Genomic DNA, 26395 nt, shown 5'->3' on the forward strand with positions numbered 1-26395 from the left:
CAGGCAGGTATGATGACAGATTAGTTTGTTGGCCTCTTTCTGTCTAGATATCTGCGCTGATTCCAGTTGCCCTTTGACCTACCGAAAGGCATGCCACTCATTCCAGACTGTGTTCGCTTCCTCTTCCCAGTCGTTGCCGATTCAAAATGTCAATGTCTCCTACGAATCAATAGGTCACTTTATTCATATTTTTTTGGAAGTCATTCCATTTCAAACATTGAATGCAGCATCATTAGAGGAATCTCCGAACTAGACGAGTCTGTGGCCGTTACTGTTTCCATAGTAACTCTCACAACTATTAATCAGTCCCTACTGCGGCGCGGCCTCTATGAGGCAGTATGTGTGACTGGCTTGTTTGTCGAAATAATAAATTCCATTCATACATCTTCACTTCCTCAAGTTGATCGGGCTAAAAAATAAGGAGGGAAGAGGATTTAAGGGATCATTTTTTAATGACGTCTCCAAAAGAAAGTGCGCACAGGGACTGACTGATGAATGGGTTTCTCCCAGTGGATACTCTTCCCGTAAACATCCTCAATTATGCGATGTGATCATTGGGCCGACACAGGTGGGGAATATCAACGAGGCCATTGGATGTCCAGGGTGATGCTGCACACAGCTGACGTGCGGTCCTCCAGAGCCTGCCAAGTCAAAGGTCTGGAATAGTTTTTATTTGGTGCCAAACTACCAAATCAAAATGAACTGGTGTGTTCTCAAATGGCGTTAAATATTCCTGCTACCATGGAAATCAGTTGGCCACGATAATGTGTTTAAGATTAATGATCAATAGCAAAAACTACACTAGAAGCTTTTTTGATTTGGTTTTATTGGCATCAAGACTAAGAACACCATCAGCTCTCTTGTTACATCCCACTTTGTGCCCAGCAACACACGCATGAATTCACACAGTCATAATGAGTAACAGATGCATTTCCTGTTAAACCCACACCATTCTTTCTACATCGGGAAGAAAGAGAGCAAATGAAAAGAAGTTCAATTAGCGACAGGAGAGCCGTAATTAGATAATTAGACCCTGTCATAATTCTTTGACTCTTTCCTTTTTCATGTGTGACAGTGGGCTATGTAGCAACGGCCCGAAACATCCTGAAGGACGTTTATCACCTGGTGCTCTCCACTTCAATGGAGAGATCAGGCCACAGGTCACCGACCTCAGGGTTCTGTGGGAAAACCGGCTTACCTCTTTTGAAAAGAAGCACACCAACACCTTCACTGAGCCGGGAAGAGATTTTCAAAACATGATGCGTCCCAAATGCCACGTCACTCGGGACCCTGAAAGATGATCACACCCCTCTAAAAAGCACTTCGAAGCACCCTGAGCCTGTATCGGACATTTAGGCATCTGCGGCCAACATTCTGCAAGAGCAGCTGGGTTAATCCATTTTCTTTGCTGCTGCTCTTACGTGATAGAGAACTATCTGTATTATTTAAAAGCGAGCTTGCCAGGGAGTTGGAAGTCTATTCTAATGCACTCAGTCCTGCGTGTGTGCGAGAAGCTCATCAGTTATACATGGGCAGCAACCAGTTTTTCAAGACCTTTGCTTATTCAGGTGAGAGACCTGCACAGGAATGTATCCACGTACATGTATCGATACAAAAAGAATAACCTAAATGTGACACAAACCTGAGTAAGATCATCCTAAAAACAACGCCCCAAGAAACCTGAACGACTGTCCGTGTGTGTTCTTCTGAGCTGCGTTATCCCCACAAACCCATAAAACGCTCTCTATTGATCCGTTAACCAGGAAAAAAAGGTTTCCCTTTTGCAGAAGCCTTGCAGCGCATCTCGCCTTTTCTCTCCGATGATGACACAGCAGTTCCTCCACCGCGCTCTTCAGCTTGTTAAAGAACGTGAAACTCCACCTGCTCGGGGTAAATTCCAAACGCACGTTCCGGGACGAGTCATATGCATTTGCACAACAATCATACGCAAAACAGAGGCGAGGAAACACGTGGATGTACTGTACAACTATTAACGTGCATACGACTGCCACTCACCTGCTAGTTGACCCTCTCGAGCGGGCTTGCTCAGCCTGTCGAGGGCTCTGGTGGTGGAGGACCTGATGTGGTCACTGAAGGACTTCTGCAGTAGCAGCAGTCTCATAGAGCGAGACATGCCGTTAAGCATCCACCGAAATGTCTCCAAGTCGGACCCTGTTTGTACAGCTGCTCCTGTCACTGATCAGATGGAGTGTTGAGCGTTTGCACCATTTTAACCTCACTTTTTTTTCCACTGTTCCGCTATTTTAAGCTTGGTGAAATATCGACGTGTAAGCATTCGATGGTGACTGGTTCCTCCCTCCGACTGGATCTGTTCTGTCCTCCGTACTCGTGCAGGTTCTGCCTCTCTCTCTCTCTCTCTCTCTCTCTCTCTCTCTCTCTCTCTCTCTCTCACTCCACTCTGTTCTGTTCAGCTACACTCCCGTCTGCTGCAGTGAGCATCAGTGCAGTAACCGCCGGGACACATCCAGCCAGTGCAGCAATACTCTCATATTCTATTCTGCCCCAGCGTGTGTGTGTGTGTGCATACATATGTGTGTGAGTGCTTACCGACACAAGCTCCATCACTCTATAAGAATATCTGAGTGGTTTAGAGTCACGAACGGCAGCTTCATTTCCCTTTGCTATCTTTTTTTTGGTCTCTCTTCTTCTTATCACCTCCCTTCTCTCATCCGTCTCACCCTGTGTGGACAGACGGAGCGTCGATGCCAGTTATGTGGCCCAGGCGGCCTGCTTGTCATGAAGATGTGTCTTCATAGATGTATGTTCATAACAAGCACAAACAGCCAAAGAACATAGCACAACTGAAAACGAAAGACAGGAAGTGAGATCAGCAATGGAATGAATCCCAAAATGGTTGATGGTAAAACGTTTTTGAGGGAATTCCCCAAAAGGGTGCAGAGATGTCACGAGTGGCCAATTGTTGGGGTTTAAAACTGGGCTCTTGCTGCTTTCTCAGTTATTCCCTCTAGTCAATCACTATTTTTCCGGCGTCCAACAACATGATACGACCGGACTGTAATGTGCAGTGCGCACGAACAAACACACACTCACAAACACAAGTACATCCCATTAGTTGTTGGGTAACAGATATGCACTGCGAACATTATGTAACAAGACTTAAGCCCCCGAAATGGACAAAAACAACACAATGGAATCCACTACTTAGACTGCTGCTGAGTTGATCGGATAATGCTGATTTAGCTTCTATTAGGCAAGTGCAACTCTCTGTGGAGCAGCTTAGTCATTGGCTACGTGACGGGTGAATAAACGCAACTTTCCGGATCTACTGCAAAGCTGATGAGGCTGTTTACGCTGCGGCTCATGAAAACAGAAATCTGTCTTTCGATCAGGTATAAGTTTAGTATTACTTCTCAGGTCATATCTGTCATTCATGTGATTATATGGAAAGTTACTCATGGCACTCACCTGAGTAAATGAGCTCTATGTGCGTGTAGTTGTGAGTACTTATAGCGACCATTCAGATTACCCTCCATTACATTCCACGCTGAGCTCACACTTAAAAAAGTCAGCCAATGGTGCTGATTGCTCCAGCAAGTGAAGGTAATGTACCCAGCAATGGCTTATTGCAGCCTGCTGATAGCATTGTGCTCATCACGGCCAGTTTACTTTATGACGTCATAAGTCCTGATAAGGGTTGGATTCCCGCGTCTTTTCACAGCCGTCCAGCCTTCACTTCTCCCATTTACAAATGACCTCCTTAGCAACGTTGTAAAATGAGGATTAGGATGGGATACAGAAAAACAAACGTGCATTAAAGAATCACCTCTTTAGTATCCTCGCCCACACACCTGCTCGAACCGACACAACGTCCGAATCCCACCACGGCTTTCGTGCATCTGAGTTGGCACGCGTATCGCAACAACACATCAGTGTACTTTCCCTCTCTGTCTGTATACCTGTGATAAGGGGGCAATACACGGACTGTAACCTGGATGTGAGGGAAAAGGTCCTGAAGGGTCAGGGGAGAAGGGGGGCGGGCGGAGATGGAAAAACAATGGAGTTCTCATACCTCAGGAAGCAGAGTCCTGCCAAATGGCCCCTCTGTCAAACCGTGTGTGCGCGGCGTGCCAGGGGTGTGCGCCTACAGCTAACTCCACAGAGCAGAGGCAACAGAGGGTTACCTGCCAACAGGCTGGCCTGGAAATGAATACATCGGACGGGAAAAAATGTTGTTCTGGGTGGACTTCAAACAGTACACATATGAACAGTGCGCGAGAGTCTGTGGAAAACAACGCACCATCCTCTTTGCGACGCGGCCAAAAATGTGTCTGTTTGCTGAAGCACGAATGTGTGGATGTGCCCGAGTGTGATTGTGTGTGAGTCCCTTTGATGTGACCCTCGGCTCGAGGTCTTACTCCTTCGGTCAGATCCCTGTCTGTGGAACAATAAAGCTGGAGGAAGAATGAAGGCCTCGGCTTGCATGACTTGCACCATTTATTCCACATTTCTGTTTGTTAACAAATTTCGGCAAGTTTATTTTGGTTAATTAGTTAATTAGACTGGTGCTGGTATCTTAATTCGTGATCAGTTTTTATACTATGCTAATCCAATATATGGCTGGCTCTACCTCCATTGCTAGTGATATTCAACCACTCAAGTAGTAATGTAAGTATTTCCCAAAATTAACTTTAAAAGTGAAGTGACAATTTGGGTTAGGTTCACAGATTGATGTTGTCTCCATTCGGTCAAGCAGATGTGGGGTTCTTTTCAAGGAAAATTGAAATAACGGTACTTATGACTTACTTATAGATTACGTCTGAATGCACAGACGCAACAACAAAACAACGTATACAAGATCGAACGTGTTAAAACTCCAAAATATCACGTATACCCGTTATATCTTTGACCGAGATGAAGCATAAAGTGTCAGAGGAGCAGTTCAATTGCAAATGTTTTCACAGCGTGGAAGTGTGAAACATTAAAGGGAATGAACTCCAATGTGTTAGAGTACAGTTCCAGTCTCTACACAGGAAGCGTGTCAAATGGGAGGGGAGAGGAGGTGCTGATCGAGGGGAGGTGTTGAGGCTGGCGGAGACTGACGGGGGGGGGGCAGGAATGTGACCTTGCACAAGCGCAGCAACTCCGGCACTGTGTATGGAGGGGCGGCTAAAAGTGAGCTAAGGCGACACAACACAAGAGTAGGTACCAAGTAACCAAAAAACTAAAATAAATCAGTCATGAGCTGTTACTGACGGCTGTGGGCGAAGCTCCATTACATCAGTCAGAGCTCCTTCTCGGATGAGAGCAATGTCGTCAAAGAGCATGTTGCTGCAGGGTCTAAACAAGCAGCAAGTAGCACGGGTCACAAATGAGGAAAGCAAGTCAAACAGGGATCTGTGTGGAAATGTGTCGAGCACTGTTAGAGTCATGAAGGTCAATCACAAGATCTGTGGCGGAAAAGGGATTCTCAGAGCCTGTGTGTCTGAGAGGACTGTGTTTTCTGTTTACCTTGGTAACCAAGACTGTCAATAATAGCAGATATGGCAAATTTCTTTTTTTAAATGTAATATTAAATGGAAAAAAATACTGCAGCATCAAATGAGATGATTATTACCACTCTCATGTATGCCAGCATAAAGTGTGGAAGAGAGGGGCAACTCGCACCATGTATTCTACTTTTTTGTTTGTTAAAGGATTTCACAATAAAGGTTTGTTTATTGTGGAAGTGAAGTAGACTGCTGCTGGTAGACAGTTCTTTTCTTTTGATAAAGTCGATCTGTTAATCCGTGATCATTTTCTAAGTTAATATATGGCTGTCTCTACCTCCACTGCTAGTGGTATTCAACCACCCAGCAAAGTAATAGCATTAGTAATATGAGTATTTCCCATTAACTTTAAAAGTGAAGTGATTTCAAAAGAAACAATTTGGGTTAAATACACAGATTGGTGTTGTCTCCATTTTCGACGGTCAAGCGGATGCATGAGGGGACTTTTCAAACTGCATAATAATATGATAATAAACACTGAAATCCCCAGAGGTCAACACTTAGGTCAAGTGCTATTTTGTTTATTGGAACAGTAAAAAAAAAAACAGCTCCGTTTACAGAATCAACTTGTACATGTTTTGTCCCGGGATTTCCAAGTAGGGAAGCACGGTGACCAGAATAGAAGCCACGAACGAAAAGAGAGAAGGAAACCAAAAGGAGAAGCAGGCAGAAATGATGAGACGTGTTATTCACAGGAAATGGCAACTCCTAAATGTCAGCGTGCTGCCTCCCGACAAGACTGCACTCAGGGTGCTAAACCACTTCCTCTTTCCTCAGTTATCCTTCCCTCCCCTCTACAACCGAGGCAACTGCAGGAGACTATGTGGCTCTGGTCACAGGTGAAAAGTCGGGCTTGGTGCTATACTGCTGGTCGGAGGCCCATCATCGTGTTCTGCCTACGTATTCCCACCGGTTTATATTTAGATAATGTAATAAAGATAAGGAAGGCGAGACATGGGGGCTCTAACCTGTGCATCGCTCACTTCACAGTCGCTTCTTTCATCCCATTCATCCCGTCTTAAAGCTCCTAACACTGAATGCTTTACCCCACCGACCTTCAACCACCACACTTCACCAGCTCAATTTGAGGAGTAGGCCTACTGGGGATCCAATGGGCCAATTGTTTGGTCGTAAATTATTGAGAAATAGGAGGATAACTGTTTACCAGAATGAGGCTGCACAGTGAAAAACAGCGAGAGCACTTTCAAATAAACTAACCAGATGGTAAATATCTAAATCCCCGCATCTTATCCAGCATAGCATCTTGCCTCTTAATTTGTCCTTAATCTGTCACTCACACAAGGTAAACCTGTTAGCTTCCTGTATCAGAGGATGTGAGGTTGCACAGCTAAACAAGCTGCCTCTGAAGATAAGCTGGATGACTTGTGTTTTTGTAAAACACATGAGACTTTCATGTGAATCAATCTCATACCACAGTTAATGTGCATCCCAGAATCACACTTAACTGAATGATGAATGGATTCATGCGGTCTTTCTCACAAATAGTCTTTTGCAAAACTAATTTTAGATTTCAACCATTGTTTGTTTCCTCATTATCAACAGCCATGGTTTTAGAGTACAGAGATACTGAGAAGCCTAGCAAGTAAATAACCTCTATACAATTTCAAAAATCATATTCATATTGTATGAGCAGACAATACCATTCATAATGTGAAACACATTCCCTTTTATCCTGTACGTCATACAATGAAAGTTCAGATAAAAAGATTATAATGGCTTCGTCTCAAAAGGTAATTCACAGTGAGGCTTAAAAATAGCAGTAACTAATACTGACAGCACTACGTCGATTTATTGTGGCCTTTCCTTAAATCCCACTTCAGTGCTCCTGGGAGTTCGATTAAAAAAACTAAACACATAAATCACATCTCCCCTCACATCACAAGGATCATCTCATCGACCGTGCCTAACCGATGAGAAGGGCCGTCACGCAGCGACTTCTGCATGACGGGCCCGATCCTCCCCAGATGGTCGGCATGGTACAAGTTATGCCATCGCCTTTCCCCGCTGCAGATGCACTCTGCGTGGCCCCCCGCGGAGCACAAGGCTCCGACTATGCGGCATCAAAGGAGCCCCCATGAAGATCACATCACAACAACAGGTTGCGAGTTGTAACTGCACATCCTCTTTGTGCGCAGGAAAGCCGCGACACCGACGGCTCACCGAGGTTCTTTCGGCGCCGCGGGTGGGGGGTCGGGGAGGGGGGTCATCAACGGAGCCGCCACAAAGGCCGAGCTTTGGAAACGTCTTGTTGATCACTGGTGTGCTTCTGGTTTCACAGAGAGAGTAAAATTAACCATGAATGAGGTTTCTTTCATGCAGCAGCAGCAGCCTTTAGGGCACCGTGTGTGATGTAACACTGTCACAAATGTGTCCTTCCCAGGGGCCGAGCTGGTGGAGATACAGAGGGGGGCTTTGAAGTGTCACAATGAACACTGGGCTTTGTGCTCCATCAAGTCCCCCCCCCCCTCAAAACTTTGCCAATTCCCAATAGTAGCCCCACCCTCCCTCCGGCGTCCTGCGCTCCATCACGCGGGACGCCGGAGATGGAGGTTGCATAACTCGCTTATAGGAAGTCAGAATGATTTAAAGGAGGAAAAATGACCAAGGACCAAAATGACCCCTTTTGAAGTTGCCGCCGTGCAACTCGTCAAGCGTCAAGCTTCCTTTTAGAAGTTTACATTCACGACAAAATGCAGTGCTCACAAATGCACACACACACACACACACACACACACACACACACACACACACACACACACACACACACACACAAACACACTGACAGCTTCTGCACATTTTCCATGAAAGGCTTTCGGTAATTAGAGTGAGAGACGGAGTGAAAGTGAGTGAGGACTTCCAGCAGGCTTTAGACAGCGGGGGGATACGAAAGCCTCTTCTCCACGGCGAAATACCTCCCTAGCATTGTTTGACGACACAGGGGGGTGTTTAATGAACACTACTCCCGCCGGCTGTCTGAAAGCGCGTCTGTCCATCCGTAGTTTCCTGATGACGCTGTGCATTACCGGCAGACAGAGAGGTCGGAGCCAGGGGGGGGGGGGGGGGGCGCTTATGACTAATCAAGTTTGTTCTAGAGATCGATTAATAGTAACAGTTGTGCAAAGAGAACAACGGCACGCTTGGCAAAGTGATGAAAAGTGATGAAAAAGATCGATAGTTGAGGACCAACAAACCCTACGCAGGTCCAGTCATGTGCCAGGGCGTGTATATGTATGGATTTAGATATGCCGGGCTTTCAGCTGTCTGCTCTTTGTTGCTTTCTATATCAGAATGTGTTTTTGATCACAGAAATATCTTATCAGGAAGGCGAGTACAATGCAGTGGCAAAAGGCAAATAAATGCAGGTCAAAAGTGTTTGCCGTCTTTCACGACATCCAGTCTGGCTCTTATCTTGGGAAGGCGACTGGCTAGATGGTTGTGTAGATGAGTCTAGGATCTTATCTACATTCTCATCCAGCGCCTCATAGGAACACAGCATGTCCTCCTCCGCTCAATGCCTCCCTCCCTCCCTCCCTCCTCCCCCTCCCGTGAACACCGGGCAAGATTATCAATGAGAGATTGTCCCATAGAATCTTCTCCCGTGACACCAGACCCGACGTGGTCCAGATCAAACCAAGGACATGTGATGAAATAGTGAACAAGAAGTCGGACCAAATCGCAGCCTTTTACTTTGAGCCTGGTGGTCTCTGAGTTAACTGAACATGAACATGAGAATTTCAAAACGAAAAACAGCGAGGAACTCACCAGCTTTTTCTGTCACAGGAATGGTAGAGGTGCTCTGGGAAAGAGAACAGAAAAAAATGCATAGTCAAAATCAGCTGTATCATTGACAGGGGTTTTATTTCAGTAAAACCCCTTGATGGACGGACATCTCACAGTTTGGTTTCCGTGCTAAAATGAGAAAAAAGCATACGGCTGGGAACATTGAATACTAGTATTCTTGCAGTGCGGTGACGCTCTGTTCCGTTCTGCTGTGATTCAGATCTCCCTGTAATCGACAGACATCTTCTGATCTATGAGCAGCAGAATATATTTGTCCGTGTGCATTTCCTGTCCAATTGTGTATAATGACCCTTGCAAACAATTGCACAATGCTGATAAAACTATTTTAACAGCATGATTTTTAAATCAAGTCAAGTTGAACAGTGCAGACGTTGCACACTTGGTCCTGGTCTAACTGGACGTGTGAACAAGTAGAACATCTTCGAAAGCGAGAGCGCTCAGTTCACGCTCCTCACATTCAATGTTGATCCAACTCTTATCTACCAAAGAATTTACGGAATAATATGCAACCCATTTTGTAGCCGTAGGAGAGTCTCGTCATTCAGCGCGAATATCATTTCCTTTTTTGGCTATTTTGTGGGTATTACAAAATATAACTGAGTTGAAACAGGGTGTCTGGTAAAAATGGAGTGTTTTATCGTATTTTCTGTCTTTCTCAGTGTATGTGTTCGTCTGTGTTTATGTGTGTGTGTGTGTGTGTGTGTGTGTGTGTGTGTGTGTGTGTGTGTGTGTGTGTGTGTGTGTGCGTGTGTGTGCAGGGCAGCAGTCAATCGGAATGCGGAGGTCGTTCTTGCCCCTGACTTTTGACCTCGGGCTCCATGGCAGACCTCCACACCCTGACCTGTTTTAATCCACACTCCCCAGGACCGGATCAGACAGGAAAAGCAGGACGCGGTACATACGCGATTGCAGCTCATCCACTTTGTCCAGACAACCTTTGGTGTGCAAAATGTGTGAATATCTACTTTTCCTCCTGATATTTCTACTCAGATCTCAAACGCCTCTTCCAGTGGGATTTGTCTCTCCCGTCAGACCTAATTAAAGTGATGTAGCTGCGTCCCGCTGTGACTACTCTAAAGCCTGTTTACCCTTTAGCACCTACTTAAACGACAGATTCAGCACATCCTCAGCCACACCGACTATCATCTCAAAGGAACACTTATAAAACATGCCAAAGCTGGCTTCGCTCCTATAATGTTTACAAAATACACCGCACAGCAACTGGGAAGCTGTGAAATGATGTATTACTACAGGTTAAATCTGTCTTTAATTATGCTGGGGACGTTCCTGGAGTCATCGCCACGTGAGTTCTCCCGACCATGAAAGGTGGGCTTATATCTGCCGTGGTGTGTCTGTGTGTACGGGTATACCAGTGTGTGAACATGTGACGTTATTTGTGCACAATGTGTGGGCAAAAACAGCATTTAATCACTTTATGGGTCAAGGTCCAGACACGGAGGGGGTTATAATTCCCTGTGGGGCTTTCTAATTTATTGCTGAGTAATGACCTAAAAAGACACCTGGGAGAAGCTAAAGACAAAAACTGTACTCACTGCTCTGCCACTAAATCACCGGCACAAACAGAACAACAACAGTGAGGTTAAATCAGAGATAGATTTATACTGAGTGCTGTTTCAGCTGTCGGACTCCCGAGTAATATTAGCTCTGCTTTTTCAGCCACAGAAGTGTCCTTGTTGCATTCCCTGCAGTGTAGATAGTGTGAACCTGTTTGGTTTAGGCCTATTTATCTATTGCATGTAAACTGCCAGCGCGTTAGAAGCAGTATATTTCCACCACTTTCTTCTCTTTTCTAACTTTTCTTACCTTTTTGGGGGATTAAGAATAAAGAGCCTCATCCTTCAATTCAAACATAGAATCCTACATGTGTGCCAAAAGTTTACCCTGGTATGCAGAAGCACAATGGAGTTAAAATGAAGAAAAGCCTAACTATGTCGTCAACGTTCTGTATATTTAATAAGCACCTACAACTTACGTAATGAATGGCCTTGAATAATTGGATCAATATGGGAGGTCTGCGTGGCTCCTCTGCTCGGCACTAACAAGACATTTCAGTTCACCGGTGTGTGCCCTTCCTATTGTGTAAACACCACACCACGGGTTCCTGTCAGTGACCCATGAAGTCACTCGCGCACAGTGTAAATCCCACCTTCACGCGGTGCTGTTTTTTTGCCATTACGGTTGAATAAAAGGTGAGCGAGAAAGACCCCCCCCCCCCCCCACCTCCCCCTCCCGAGCCCAACGAGAATGTGAATGAATGGGTACCAGCGAGTACCAGTGTTTTCACAGCATTGTGTGCCTGCGTTCCCTCCCTGGCCCGCCACGGGGCGGGTTCGTCCGGGGCCGTGTCAGGTGTCCACCGGGGAGCTGTAGGCTGCAGAGCGCACAAGACAAGTGTCAGCTGCCTCATTTACCGCCACTAATTTACTGGAAGTGGGTGGTGCGGGGGGTGCAGGGGGGTATGGTATGTGTTTGCTTTACACGTGTCTCTATGTGTGTGTGTGTGTGTCTGTCGTGGCTTGCAAGAATGTTTGCCTGCGCGATTAAGCACGATGGAGGTCATTATAGTCATTACTGTAGCAGGAAGTAAGCCAGTTTTTAACAAAAAAATTACCAAATACCAACAGAAGAAGTCAGTTAGTTAGCTGTTGACGGTGTGTGGCCGGGATTATTTTATATCCAGGTGTCTAAAAGCCATCCACACAAAAAATAGTTATACTAAAGCTGCGTCTTTGTTTAAATCCAAGACTTGATGTTTCCATTGAAAACAATCAAATAGAAGCTATTTTGCTCCTCATTTAAGACACATTTCCCGCAAATTCAGCCTGACATATTTGCCATTTCTTTAACTGTAGAATCTATTCTATAAAATTACAATAATGTTCAGGAAAAAAAGTGACGAGATTCAAAAATTAACAAATATGGGAGTATTCGATCCAATAATAAATAAACACATTTTAAAGCTCACTACTACTTTTTTTTTCAATACCAAACCCATTTTGCACAGCTGTGTTCACACGCTTTTCTGTGCGAGTGCGTTACTCAGACACGTAAAGCAAACGATTGACATGTGGCTTCTTGCGCAACAAACCCAAGCGGTCCACCATGCCTCTCGACCCCACCGCCACCCCCTCGTCCCCAGCCCCCCTCCTGCACTGCAGCTGCAGCAAGAGTGTGTGTGTGTGCCTGTGTGTGTGCGCCTGCGTATGTGTGTGACCACCCATGGTCTGTGCAGACCAAGGATTAGGGGGCTCAAGCTAACCCAAACCTTTTTCTCCACCACTTAACTGCAAATGGCTAAATTGGTGCAGATGGATTATGGTCAGGTAAGCTAGCGGCTCCGGCACTGAGCATATAAAGGTAGCTGTGTGTGTGTCTGTGTGTGTGTGTGTGTGTGTGTGTGTGTGTGTGTGTGTGTGTGTGTGTGTGTGTCTGTGAGTGCATGGGCACGTCTGTCGAGATGTTATCTGCGGCTCATTTCTGGGTTTTTGACTGGCGTGAATGTGCTCTTGCAGCATTGTACTTATAAAAGAATTTATTCTCCATGCTCCGACGACCTCTGAGTTCACGTGTGCAGGGAAACGTGGGAAACAATTTCATTTCGGCCTCCTACTTGAGGAAACCCCCCCCCCCCCGAGTCCTCTCCCTCATACTTTCTCCCCTGTGTCCCCTTTCTGCATTAAATAGTTTCCACATGTCACACTTCAAGTGTGTCAACAGGAAGCAACGCAATGACTCGGTGTAATGATGCGTTGGAACGTTTCCCGCTGAAAATATATATTAGCGTCCAGATGTTGGACTTTACAGCCGTTTCAAAAGAAAACGACTCCAGATGACTCGGTAACGTCCACCGACTTGTACGATCCTAAAGGCCAGGTGAAATCACACGCAGTCTTCAGTTAGACTTAGTATTCAATTATTGATTTCACCACACCCACCGTGTACTCAATCACACACACACACACACACGCTGTCGGATCGCCGGCCGAGACCTCGTTCTCTCACTCAACCGAAAACCATGAGACATGTTCTGTGCGGAATGATGGTGGTTGAAAGATAGTGAGGAAGGTGGATATGCGTGCACACACAGACACACACACAGAGACAGATACATACACACACTTGTCTTTGTTTACCAGAGTAAGCCAAAGCAACAGGCTTCTGGTTTCAGGCAGGGTCTGGTGGGCCTCCGGAGCATAAACTGTGAACTGTTGACTGACCCTTGGAATCCACCACCGAAAAACAGTAGTGTGAGCATAAGACTCTGCCTACTAAAAGGCAAAATAAACGCTCACCGCCAAGATTAGGTGATACCTTATACCAAAACTGTTCAACTTTATAATGTGTAACTTCATCGTCAACTTCAATAGACACGAGCTGCAGCCAATAATAAATAATTTTAAAAAACAGTAAGTCAATTTATCAGAATAACAACTGCAGCTAGTGGGTCAATAATACATAGTTTTTCAATTCCAATGGTTTTATAAACATGATCTAACTGTGCATATTTCAAAGTACAGCATGAGCATAAACTAAACATCATTTTATCGTTAACCTTGTAATGTTCTAGTGTTTGGTAGTCAAAGTGTACAAACCTTCCTCTGATTTATCATGGCCAAAAAACAAACAAAGCTATTATCAACATCCAGGAAGGGCTTTGTGGCAGGATGCGGTTTTTCAATTCAGCTGAATTAAGTGACATAATCAACTTGGCTAAGTTGTTATCCACAAGTGGTTTTAAACATGCAAGATAATATGTTGCGAAATAGATGACAAAAACACACAGGGTTGTAATATTATGAATATATTATCAATCTTTATGTATACTGTATCATCTCTTTCTTACTGTTCAATCAAATTTAATATAATATATTTTCAATATACATTCATTTAAGCATAATTATACCCATAATTAATAAAACATCAAACACAAGTTCAGTAATTTGTCCAAAAAAATAATTATTGAGGACCTACTCAAATAAATTGAACTACCAACATCGCTGCATTGATGATGTGTCACCTGTTCCCGCTCACCACATTGAATTTTTGGCTTATGGAGTCAAAAAGGGATAAGTCTCATGATCCCAACTGCACCAACAATGCTAGCCTGTGGATTAGCCGCTTTTATTTTTGGGAGAAAGGAGAGAGTGGGTTACCAACACAGAGGGATTAGCTTGTCCTCTGCAGAAGACTCTGGTGGCCCCATGTAGTAGTTTGATGGCAGACATCCAGCTTAGTGACTTACCAGAAGGACCAGTGGGCGAGACCTTGCCGGGTCACGGACGTTTTTTGTGACATTTGCAAAAGAACGCACGGTATTGACTGTTGAGGGCATTAAATTGAGCTGGTCAGTTAGGATTAACAGTCTGGCTATTTGCTGGTAAATAAAAACCTACTCGGTCAGGCCACGTTCCCTCCTTTAACAGTACAGCTGAGGAGAAAGATGATTGATTGTTCGACACTTGCATGTGTTTATTGGCTGACCGAATGTCCCTTCAAGGCAAACGTGAATAGAAAACAAAAATGTCAACACATGCTCGTAAGAACGGTGCAAATAAAACCCTCAATCATCAGCCTGCATCAGTGTTTTATCGCAGCTGGTTTTACAATGAATTCCTGTCTACATGTTTCAGCATCTTTGGATGTGCGTGCGTGTGTGTGTGTGTGTGTCTGAGAGTCGATCCAGTTTGTTTGTTCGTTCTCTGATTGACGATGGTTCATTATCAGCAGGCTGCAGGGGTGTTTCCAGATGCCTGCACAATCCAGTCATCCTTAATATTTACTGTCAACAAGTACATCATCAGGCTACTATTGGCAGCTCTTTTTACTGCCTCCCATGTGTAGTAGATGTAGGTTACGCTCCACTGACTCAGTGCGCTCCTCTCTTAGCAACAAACACAGCACAGGTGATGTGGATGAGATACGATGATTCATTTAAGATGTGCCACAAAACACAAAAAGACAAAAAAATTCAGGCTATTTGGCAGTATGTTGTCATAAAACAAAGAGAGAGAGAGAGTTTTCATTGAGCACAGGAATGTAAACGGATTTATGTGACGTTTAACCTTGTGTGAAACAATACAAGGTATCACAGCTCACTGAACTAAAAGAGTAGAGATTAAAAGGAAAACAAGAATTCTCCTCAGTACATCCTTGTCTTTAATGTTCCAGGAGTGCTTCATGGCTTAATAGCTATAACCTCGAATCAACAGGAAAAGGCCAATTTTCCTTTTTGGGGTCATAGAGAAGCTCAACTTTTCACATCCATTTCCCAACACAAGCTTTTTATTTTTTCTTTGTGATATTTGTTTTCACACCACATCAGGTCTGTGTTTGTCTCCTTCTCACAGCTGGGCTCAGCACAGGAGCGACCTTGGGGGACGATGGCGCCGCACCAAGCGGCTAGCGTGGGCCGTGACTCAATGGCGTCCGGTTCCCCATTGTGGCCAACTACGGCCTTTAAGCTAAATATGTGCCCATGGTGTCGACTATGGCCGCGGATTACGGTAATGAGAGAGCGTGTAGAGATACATAAAAGGCAGCGAGAGCAGAACAACATTGAGCCCGCGGTGTGTTGGCGCGAGAGAAGGTGTGGTTTGGATAAAGGATGTTTGGGGACTGTGAGGCTGCCAAACCGGAACATGGAGGAAGCACAGAGCAGAGATCTGCTAGTGGCCTTAGCACGCAAACCGCGGCCCTCCCATTGTCCACTGAACTACAGACAGATAAAGAGCTGTATACATACACGACCAACCGATAGGGAATAAAGGAATTCCGTCAATCCGAAATAGAACATGTCTCAATATCCTGTGTATTGGAAACCTGGCGTTCTTAGATCTCCAACCAAAGAACCAGAGAAACCAAAACGCGTGTTTGTAGCACCGTTGCCGTCTGGACAGAATACAGATCCAAACAAAGGGTCAAAGGTCGCCTGGTTACGGAATGTATACCGAAGGCGACGAGGGCTGGGTTAGGACAGCGTCCCCATGCAGCGTTGGGCACGTAAAACACTCGCGTGGCAAATGCAACAGACGGCCACGGCCTGCGCCTTCTTCAGTGGCCGAGGTGCGCGCCGGATTGTGAGCGCGTCTCGCTGGTCGGAACGCGGTGCGCTGAAAGTGACTGATGTGTTGTTTCCGACTGTAACACCGAGAGGAAGGTGGTCAGGGGTCAGCCGCCTCCGCCTGCCTCTGTGGCCTGGCACATCCTCTACAGCCACTGAGCCCTAAAAATAGAGTCACGGAACAAATGGCTCTCACGCCACGCATACCTGAGGTTTGTTACTGCAGATTACGCGTACAAATCCAAATAACTGACAGCTAATGCCGCAGTGACCATCAATAGAAATCCTTTACAAAAGCAACAGTTTTATACTAAAGATTGGAAATAATTACACCAAAGAAGGAAATCCTTGAGTAAGAAAATGTAAATAGAGACGGCTGGGTGATATATTTGATTTATTATAGTGTCCGAATGTGTAGTCGCATCAATAGAGGGATTTGAGACTTTATTACAAGATTGAATCTTGTTAGATTTAACTTTAAACATGTATTATAGATGATTAACGACCAAAACCAATTAGTTGGTCCTCATAAACTATGATCGTCCCAATAGAAGCGATTTCATATTCTTGAGTTAACATTTTCTTGGTTTTCTTTGTTAGTAAACTGACGAGTGGCGACCCTTATCTTCGGCTTTAGCCATCTTCTATTTGTTTGACATTTAATCGATAGTTGCAGCCCTAAATATATTATAGAGCCAAATAAATAGATAGACATCAGTGTGTAAAGCACAGTAAAGCCACCTGTTGCCATAAAACAATGTCTCATGCAAGACACCTGCTACACTAAGAAAATAAGGGGCAAAGAATACCAGTTCCACCACAACAAAAAAACAAACACCTGCTGTGGCACAACATCCGCCAGATATCAGCCCCACATTCGATGCAAGAATAACAGCCACCTGCTGACGGCTAACAATAGCCATTCAGCTACGTTAGCAAGGCCCCAAGACCCTTTTTCACTTGAACCCAGTGCTTTATCCACAACAGGGAGCGGCAGACAATGTACATACGAAGTGAAAGTCCACTCATCCCCAACATGCACAGCCGCATGCCACCGCTTCACGTTTATCATTGTTACATAAAAGACAGAACAGCGCGGGCACGTGCTCGGTACAATGGCTCCGAAGAACACCAAGTTCCAGGAGGTGTCCGCGGGACAGGAAGAGCGCGGACACCGGTTACCTCTTGCAGAAGGCAGCAGACCACGGCAGGAATGCAAATACACAATAACACCCATTTAACACTGCCTGCACAAACGCAGATAACACATATCAGAATGCAAAGACACTCCTCTGCACATTCAGAGGAAAGAGTTACTGGGTTTTGCTCTCACTGGAAAAGGGAGGGAGAGATGCTGGTTGAGGATTTTTTGAAACATACTGTACAAAAGTTGACTTTATTTAGCAGTCTAATATACTCCAACGCCCTACATTAAATAATAGTATTCTGAATCTTAAAATGTTATGCCTTGTCAACAATGTCAGAGGGTTATTGACTAATAACCCCTGGTTTGCAAGGGTCGATTGCTGTGTTGTGAGCCGGTCTGGTTAGTCAGTCAACCCATGTATAACCTATAAAAGCAGTTAGGGGAACAGTGTAATGGTTAACGCTAGAAGAAAGGATGTCATTATGCCCACCATAACATTTGGGAAACAAATATTACATCATACCCAGAGCTGTATTTATTTACAACAAATGATAGAAATGATTCAGTTGTGTTAATTTTAGTTGTTTTAAAATAAACGTCTTCTTGTAAAAGTATTATGTCTGTAGAATTAAAACCTCAACCGCGGCTCTTCCTCACATCGGCCTTGTGTTTACATCATTTAAAGGATTTGTATTGTCTGGATTAAAAGATTAAGTGGCCGTCCCAACACTTAAGTTTAAAAGGGCTCCACAGTCCCTGCAACTATTAACCACTATGAATCCCCTTCATGAAGTCATCATCTCTTCGGCCTCCATCAATCACCCCGCAGGGCTTCCACTGTAAAAAAGCCTCCTATTAGGCGCAGTGAAAGCAATGTTTACTCGAGCTTAGTGAGTTACCTTGGGTTACTGCAGGAATGGAGGTTGGCTGCAGACATCATACCTCACACATCAGTGAGCATGTTGCTCTGCATCCCTTAAAGTAGCCGTTACGCAGGAGGCAAATATTGAGTTCCTTTAAAATTAGCATAAGAGCTGTGAGGTGGAAAAACACTAAGAAACGCCGATAAGAAACATTCGAAAAACAAGACGTCCTTTGTCTGCATCTGATGATAGAATTTCAAAGCAGTTCAAATCTTATTTTTTATTATTTTCATTCAAACGCGTCGTTCCGGCCTCGTTCACTTGGCCCTGACAGCATTTGCAAAGCGGGGCTGACAAAGTGAGCAAGCGGGAGCTTTTAGGATACACGTCTCACTTGAAGCGTGCCCCCCCCATCCCCATCCCTCCCCCCCCTGCCCTGGCTTTTCAACCCCAGACCCCCCTTCTGACCCCTTTGTTGGGGAGAAGGGGTCTAGATCTTTGGAACCAGCTAATTATAGAGTTTTAACGTCTGCTTGGCTAAGCCCTAAGTGCTGGGGGACATTCCTACAACTGGGGAATTCACTGGGAGTGTGTGTATGTGTGTGTGTGTGTGTGTGTGTGTGTGTGTTTAGGCCCTGAGTTTAATTTAAACTTTTGTACCACAATCGCCCAGGAGAAAAAGGTTGTTTTATTTGAGGTTTTGAAGTTTTCTAACAGTAGCTGTGAGTCAACTAAAGAAATATGCACATGAGAGACAGCAGCAACTAAAACAGCTGTTTTGTAGTTTCAAAAGCATAAAAAAGAAAACATTCATATCTTCAACGAACACAGAAACTCGGCCATCAGTTATATAAAATGCAAACATGGAGAGGCGGTGCAAAGAAGCCAAGAAGAAAATAATGGTGATTCACATGGTTGATAATGTGAGAGTGCATGTGTGTGTGTGTGTGTCTGTGTGGGGGGAGGGGGGTCTTAATTGGTCTCTAAGCAGTCGGCTGATCGAGACTAAGATGTGTGATATCAAGCTCCTGACTTACCCCACTCTTGGGTTTTGCTCCGAGGGCTGGTGGGGGTCCTGAGCTGGAGGCAGCGGGGGCCCCGTGTGGACGTGGGGGGTTTTGGGATGCTGCTGCTGCCACAGATCCCAAATCAGACTCCTGCACAGGAAAAATACAAGAATGTTGTGCAAAGAGCAGTGTTGGCATCCAATATTTCAGTATTTCTTCAAAGACGATTAACTGCTTAGTTTCATGACCATAAAGTTTACCAGCAGGTCAATAGGTTGATGAACATTTCTACAACTCAGAACTGCCACCGAGGGACATGAAATACCAAACGAAGGTCATTGCTGGAGTCAAAGGTTCGTACAAGGAGCTGGCTGAACCCAGCAGGGTGACGTGCAGGTGCGTACCAGGGGTTGTCGCCGATGAAGGGTCGGGGTGCTGTCCATGGAGGAGGTGGCACTGAGCGCATTCTCAATCTCCTGGTCCAACTGGTCCAGCTTCATCAGCAGCAGCACCATCGAGTCCAGACGAGCATGCTCACGCTGAAAAAACAAGACAAATAAAGTAGCAAAGTGAGTATGAAGAGATGTAATATCCCCTTTGCAACCAGCTCATAGATGTAGAAGAGACAATGGACCCTGAATTGCTCCTCATGGATTGGCCAGCATTTACCAAACTCCTCAAAGGAGGTAGAATGTGACAGGAGAGAGACACTGGAAATGCATTGTGAAGTAGGAAGCATTTGTCTTTCTGATTACTTCCGGGATTATTTTAATGGGTCAATAGAGAAATACTTCGAAATCAGCTTTCCAGCTTTCTCACTTGATCCAAGCAATGGAATAAATGACAATATACAACAGTTTTATTAAATCCTGAAAATAAAAAAACAGATGTGGACTTATTGGCTCGAAAGATATTAAAATAGGCTAAAATAAAGTTTAAGGTTAAATATATTTGCTGGATTTTTTTTTCATTTTGACAAAATAATATCTATGGCGGCACGGTGGCGTGGTGGTTAGCACTGTTGCCTCACAGCAAGAAGGTCCTGGGTTCGATTCCGCCCAGTGGCCTTTCTGTGTGGAGTCTGCATGTTCTCCCCGTGTCTGCGTGGGTTCTCTCCGGGTTCTCCGGCTTCCTCCCACAGTCCAAAGACATGCTCTGGGGATCAGGATCAGGATGTACCCTGTCTATTGCCCGAAGTTGGCTGGGATGGACTCCAGCCCCCCCGCGACCCTGTGTGCAGGATAAGCGGTTTGATAATGGATGGATGGATGGAAAATAATATCTTCATCACACTAAAATGCCAGTAATACATTTTCTTAACTTCTCCAAACAATAAACCTCAAACCAACTCAGACCTTTCTCTCGTAGCCCTTCATACCCAAAGACTGCAACTATGCTGATCCATCTTTCCCTGCTTCTTACTTCTCTTTCCTCTCCCGTTTTCCACCCTAATCCCGAAACTTTCACCCCTTGCTCTTCAGCATCCGTCTCTGTGCTGCTCATGATATGGCCCTGGTTGTTTCTTGTGCTTTTATATATATATATATATATATATATATATATATGTTGCATTATCTCTGATTACCTCTTTGGAATCATATGACCTTTTCCCCTCATAGTGCTCCAGTGTTTATCTATCCATTCTCACGCTGTGATATCAAGTCTCACAGTGACCTCAGGTGGCGTCTCATCAGTAAGACACGCTAAGTAGCGCGTAATCCTTGTCTGCTAGGCCTCAATTTGCTTTTGTTTGATGTGATATAAGCCCTTGGTCTGCGGATCAAACTTGTAAATTCCCTTGTCCGGCCTTCTTAGCAGAGTAAATGTTTTCATTTCCTTCTGCCTGTCTTATGCGCATGGCTCCGGGTGTGGCTCTCTCCGCCTGAGCTTCTCTCCCGAGAAGAAAAATGACATCACACCGCTGGCTCATTAGTCCCTACAAACCTCATTACAATATCCATCAACAGACCCTGTTAAACACTTTATGAGGGTGAGCTCACGGGACACACAGCCACTATGATTGTATGTTGCAGCGGTGTGGAGGCATGTCAGCGTGTGAATGCGAGCCAGTGGGTTTCTCTGGCCGTGTCTGACCTTGGGTGCGATCGATTGGAAACCAAGCTTATGGTTAAGTTATTAAACTGTGAGGTGGGTGGATGGATCTTGCTGTGGTTTAGTTTACAAAGGGTGTGTTCAGATGATAACATTCACACGGGCTGTGACTAATGCGTATGTGTGCGAGGTTGACACCTTTATGGATCCTAGATAGAATCTGCATCACGGCAAACAAACTCCAGCTCCACCCCAAGTGAGGTCTCATGACTTGCGCTTACATTTATGTTCCGGTTAGCGGCCAATCAGCCCGTCGAAAGTCGTTCCTATTGGATTTTCCCGAGAGGGCAAACAGACATTGAGGGCCATGACGCGTGTCATGGAAAAGTGTCTCATGCTGATGCATTCATTGGCATTCCGAGCGAGCGGCAGATCGCTACGTTCTGTGTCCTCTGCAAAGCGGCACAATGAGACATTGTGTAGCGCTAAAACAATGACATCTTTACGAGACCTCTCTGAATGAACAAAAGCATCTGGCTCGAGATGGCAATAACAACCTCAAAACAGCAGAGTGCAAAAACAAGTGCAATGTCGGGCGGGTTTTTTGGGGGGGCATTCTGGTGGTTTTAGTGTTCTCAGAAGGTTTTCTTTCTCTCCCTCCAATCTTTTGAGGTTTCTGTTACATTCCACTCAACTTCCTGTTTTTTGAGATGGGAGACAGTTCCCACACTGTTTGAACTCGTAAACCCCTCCTTCCCGTTTCCTTTCTATTTTTCAAACCCCCTCTTCTACCCTGTGGCCCTCATCCCATTTTTCAAACCTGTCCATTAAGCCGAGGGTCAATTTCTCTGCTGAGCTAAACACAGCGTGAACACGATTATGCATGCGCTGGTCAATGTGTGCGTCTCATTCATAGACATTGTAATTGATTGATGAGCGCTGAGATGATGATGTTGCCAAGAGGTCTGCAGTCAGATAGACCCTGGGGTCAAGATAAAGCCCTGTTGCTAAAACAAATAAACACAGTGACACAGCCCAATATCAGGTTAATCTGAAGCCATTACACAAACCAGATGGCTTCGATTTACAAAGTGCATCTGCAACAACACGGTTCACTGGGGACATAATCATTTGTTAGTGCAATATCTTGTCACACATAATTCCAGGTTACTGTTGCCATTGTCCCCAAACAGATAATGACACCAGTTCTGTAATTTCCGTCATGATCCAAGAGCTTCTTCTATTTTTTTCTTTATGCTAAACACAATCTGTCACCTGCCTCGGAGATGATAATGCTAATTTGTTAAACCTTATTTTGTCCCCGTCCTCATGGCCTTCCCCAAAGCACAGTGTCTCAGCAAACTGGCTTCATGCAGCATGTGAATGATGATGAACGCCCTGCGGTGCATTCAGAGAGGAGGCCAGCCATCAGCATATGGTGGATGAGTTGTATCGGTGCCCTACAATTTAATGTCTGAACCCCCGTACTTGATTTACAGGGGACAGTGTCTTTTTTTTTTTTTTATCAGATATTGAATCCAAACGCTGAAGCCGTTCTAAGAGTTAATCCGGAGCCAATGGAAATGAATGCGGCACTAGTTTCCATGTCTTTGCACTGGACTGTCATCTCTGGTTTTTGGCAGCTGATGGGAATGACTTCACTTTTGGTCATAACTGAGAAGGCCTCCAAAGGTTCTTTTTTTAATTTTATTACACACATGGACGGTATTTGTGTTTAAATAATCCCTCATCATAGCTCATTCCACGCTTTCCATTTAATTCCAAAGACATTTATGTTGCGTGTTTTGTGAAAAATCAGCTTTTGAAGTGTATATGAGCAACAACACCACATCCAACATTACTTATGCATAAATACACAAATTACTTTGAAAGTATATTACAGCAACTTCAGGCAAGAGAACACCAACAAACTTCATTACTGTATTGTTACGTTATATAAACCATGGCTTGATTCACACACTGACCATCAAGCCACTACAAGGCTCCACGATGCACACTTATAAGAATAAAGTATAAAACACTGACCATGATACCCTATGAATGGCCTCACTACTATATGAGAGTCTTTTAACAAGCGTTAAATTATTGTAAGAAAAAATCTAAAATGTACAACCACTAAAGCTGTACAAAAACACCCTTGAATACAACCCGTGATTGGGATTTTCCGATCAAACTGTTGTTGTTCACAAGTATCGTCTTCAGCTCAAACCAATCACAAGAATCCGACTCTCCACAATAAGGTGCCTGTCTAAACAACATCTTCTTTAATGCTTCCTGCCTTGATGATAATGCATTTCTTGTTGTCATTCCATTAAAGCAAACACTGCAACTATTAACATTTAATAAAAACCCATTCTCAGATTACATTGCTTTATTCCAATAAACCAAACTCCATGAACTGCTTGGCATTTAACTGCCCCTACAAGCACACATGCTACCAGTCTTTTTGGAGTACATGCAGTATTCGACTGGAGAGTAGTACAACGTGCAGTATTCAACTGGAGAGTAGTACAACGTGCAGTATTCGACTGGAGAGTAGTACAACGTGCAGTATTCGACTGGCAACAGAGTGCACTTTAAGTGTTTCACACCAGCGATTACTGGAGGTTCCAGCCCGATCCGTGGTCATGGTCTGCATGCCCTTATAGGACCTTGTTCAGCAATGAGCCGTTGAGAAAGAGTGAAACATTTCACAGAGCCCCCCCCCCCCACACACACACACACACACCGATTTGTAAGCACGTAAGAGTGAAGTCATTACTTTCCGAGACGATTGCCAGAGAGCGGGACAAAAATCATTTGGAGTCCATAAATGCCCGTGTTCATAAAAACAAAACGAGAGAAACTTAATTCTACGATGTTGAGGTGCCAGAATCGCAAACACGACACGGGAAAAAACATATTACGTAGACGTAATTGTGACCCACTCCATCTCCTCCACACCAATATCAAATATAAAGCCTTACCTTTCTCATACGCACTTGAACCACGCCGTCCTCATTTGGATCTGCGGGGTCCTTCGCTCCTTCTAAAACTGGAGCGGCAGGTTGTTTGCCGGGGAAAACGGCACCGCCTGCGGCCTCGCCGGGCTCCTCCATCCCAGGAGGACTGAGGACTGAGACTGTGGCCCCCGGCCTCTGCTGTTCCCCCCGACCGTCTGCCACCTCAGCGGCAGGCGACTCACCGAGGTGGGAGCCAGGGGCTTGGTTGCCATGGAGTCCCCCCGGTGAGAGGTCACGGTTGACCTCCTTAGAGCTTGGTGGCGAGCCTGCGTGTTTAACATCCACGCGGGGCCGCTGAACATGTGGATTATTGGAGTTTAAGACGGAGTCTGTGTTGTTCTGAGGTTCCAGGGCGGTGGTGTCCTCTGGCCCACCGGGGCCCCCCCTCTGGGTAGCATCCGCTTTTGAACAGCTATTTTCGGTTACATGGTCACCACAGGCCAACTCTTTGTTTCCCACTGGTTGACTAACAGAGGTGATAGTTTCCTCACAGCGGTCTGCGCACTGAGTAACGTTTGTCAGGACGCGGTTTCCTCCTGAATACCCGCCATCCGGTTCTTCAGACGACACATCGCCGCTGACCACCGCGGGGCGACGCTGACCATCGAGGCTGGTGCCGGATGGGGCGGTCGGCTCGCCCCTCACCTCTGCTGCTGCTTCCTCCCCGCCGTGTGCTTGTGCACTTTCCTCTCCCCGAGGCGCGCTCCTCGCCATCATTTCGACATCATGCAGTTCCAGCAGCACCTGGCGGGGTGTTTCACAGCCTCCAGCTTGACGGGAATCCTCAGCCCGGCGGTGATGGTCCTGCTCTACTCCCAGGGGGCCTCTCGAGTGAAGTCCTGCATTTCCATTTACAGTTTCTGGGTCATTTAATCCATCCGGCTCGACAGCAGCCTCTGCGCTGCGGCTTTCAGTTACTCCTTTGTCACCCGACGCCTCCACCGCTAAAGCCGCTGCTGTTTCCACAGTTTCGTCAGCCGGTGACATCCCATCGCGCCTCTCCATCATATTAACTGGACTGTGCAGCACACCAACACGTACAGCTACACTTGCATCAGCATGGCCAAAAGTGGAAATCTTCTCTTCCCCTGCATCTGGAGGGTCAGTCTGAGGTTCCAGTTCAGCGGCAGAGAACCGGTTTAGTGCGGCCTCAGAGATTTCAGGAGGTCTGCTGTAACCCTCTGTGTGGCTCTCCTTTGTTTCCTGATGATTTGGAGGTTTGCCAGGCGGTTCAACAGCGGATCTCGACAGTAGAGGCCCATTGTTTGAAGAGATAGAGATGCACTGTTGCCCTTCACGTGAGATATGTGGACTTTTAAAGACACCATCGTCATCGCACACGTTGGGACTCACGCTGCTCTCCGTGACGTTTTCCCCATCGGCGGTCTTCTTAGCGTTTTCCATCCCACCGTCGCGGCCCTCGGCCCTTCGGGGAATAACAACGTCGGCTTTTACGTCGCCGCCCGTTACCTTCGACTGTTCTGACGCGGTGTGATCACACACAACGGAGTCTTGCGGGGGCAGTCGGTGGCAGCCCTCCGGCATGGACGCACACCTCGTCCGTCGCCCTTGTTTAGAGGAGCCGGCTGCCACCCGAGGCCCCTCGCTCTGCACCCCGTGGCGGCAGACCAGGTCCAGGTCGTCATAGCTGTACTGTAATCCTGAAGCGTGAGTCACGTGCTCCTCCCAACGTCTTTTCCGTATGGCTACTGGCATCGTGGAGGGACGCGGCTATCCCATAGAGATGACTTTGACGGGCAGGCGAAAGAAATATTCTGCAGTGAGGATGAGAAATTGGGATTGGAAACAACAAAGTGTTGGAAGGTTAGGACTTTACGGAGCCTGAATGTGCAGATGACATTATGGTAAATA

The 26395-nt window shown here is 45.6% G+C and overlaps 1 protein-coding gene across 4 annotated transcripts in view; it reads right to left on the reverse strand.

Moving 5' to 3' along the window:
* Positions 1-26395, reverse strand: part of dlc1 (DLC1 Rho GTPase activating protein) — a 65103-nt gene that overhangs the window by 37160 nt on the left and 1548 nt on the right. For 2 of the 4 annotated variants that reach the window (XM_040185622.2, XM_040185621.2), the window contains exons 2-5: positions 24488-26298; positions 19853-19987; positions 19479-19598; positions 9312-9345 (exon numbers count right to left, since the gene is read on the reverse strand). In XM_040185622.2, coding sequence (XP_040041556.2) covers positions 9312-9345; positions 19479-19598; positions 19853-19987; positions 24488-26239 — 2041 coding nt within the window. In that variant the 5' untranslated portion in view covers positions 26240-26298. Of the gene's footprint in view, positions 1-2016; positions 2241-9311; positions 9346-19478; positions 19599-19852; positions 19988-24487; positions 26299-26395 lie in introns of those variants that run through there. The other 2 variants (XM_040185623.2, XM_040185624.2) reach the window with 2 other exon arrangements.

Source organism: Gasterosteus aculeatus, chromosome 9, assembly GCF_964276395.1.
Source record: "Gasterosteus aculeatus chromosome 9, fGasAcu3.hap1.1, whole genome shotgun sequence".
Taxonomy (NCBI): Eukaryota; Metazoa; Chordata; class Actinopteri; order Perciformes; family Gasterosteidae; genus Gasterosteus; species Gasterosteus aculeatus.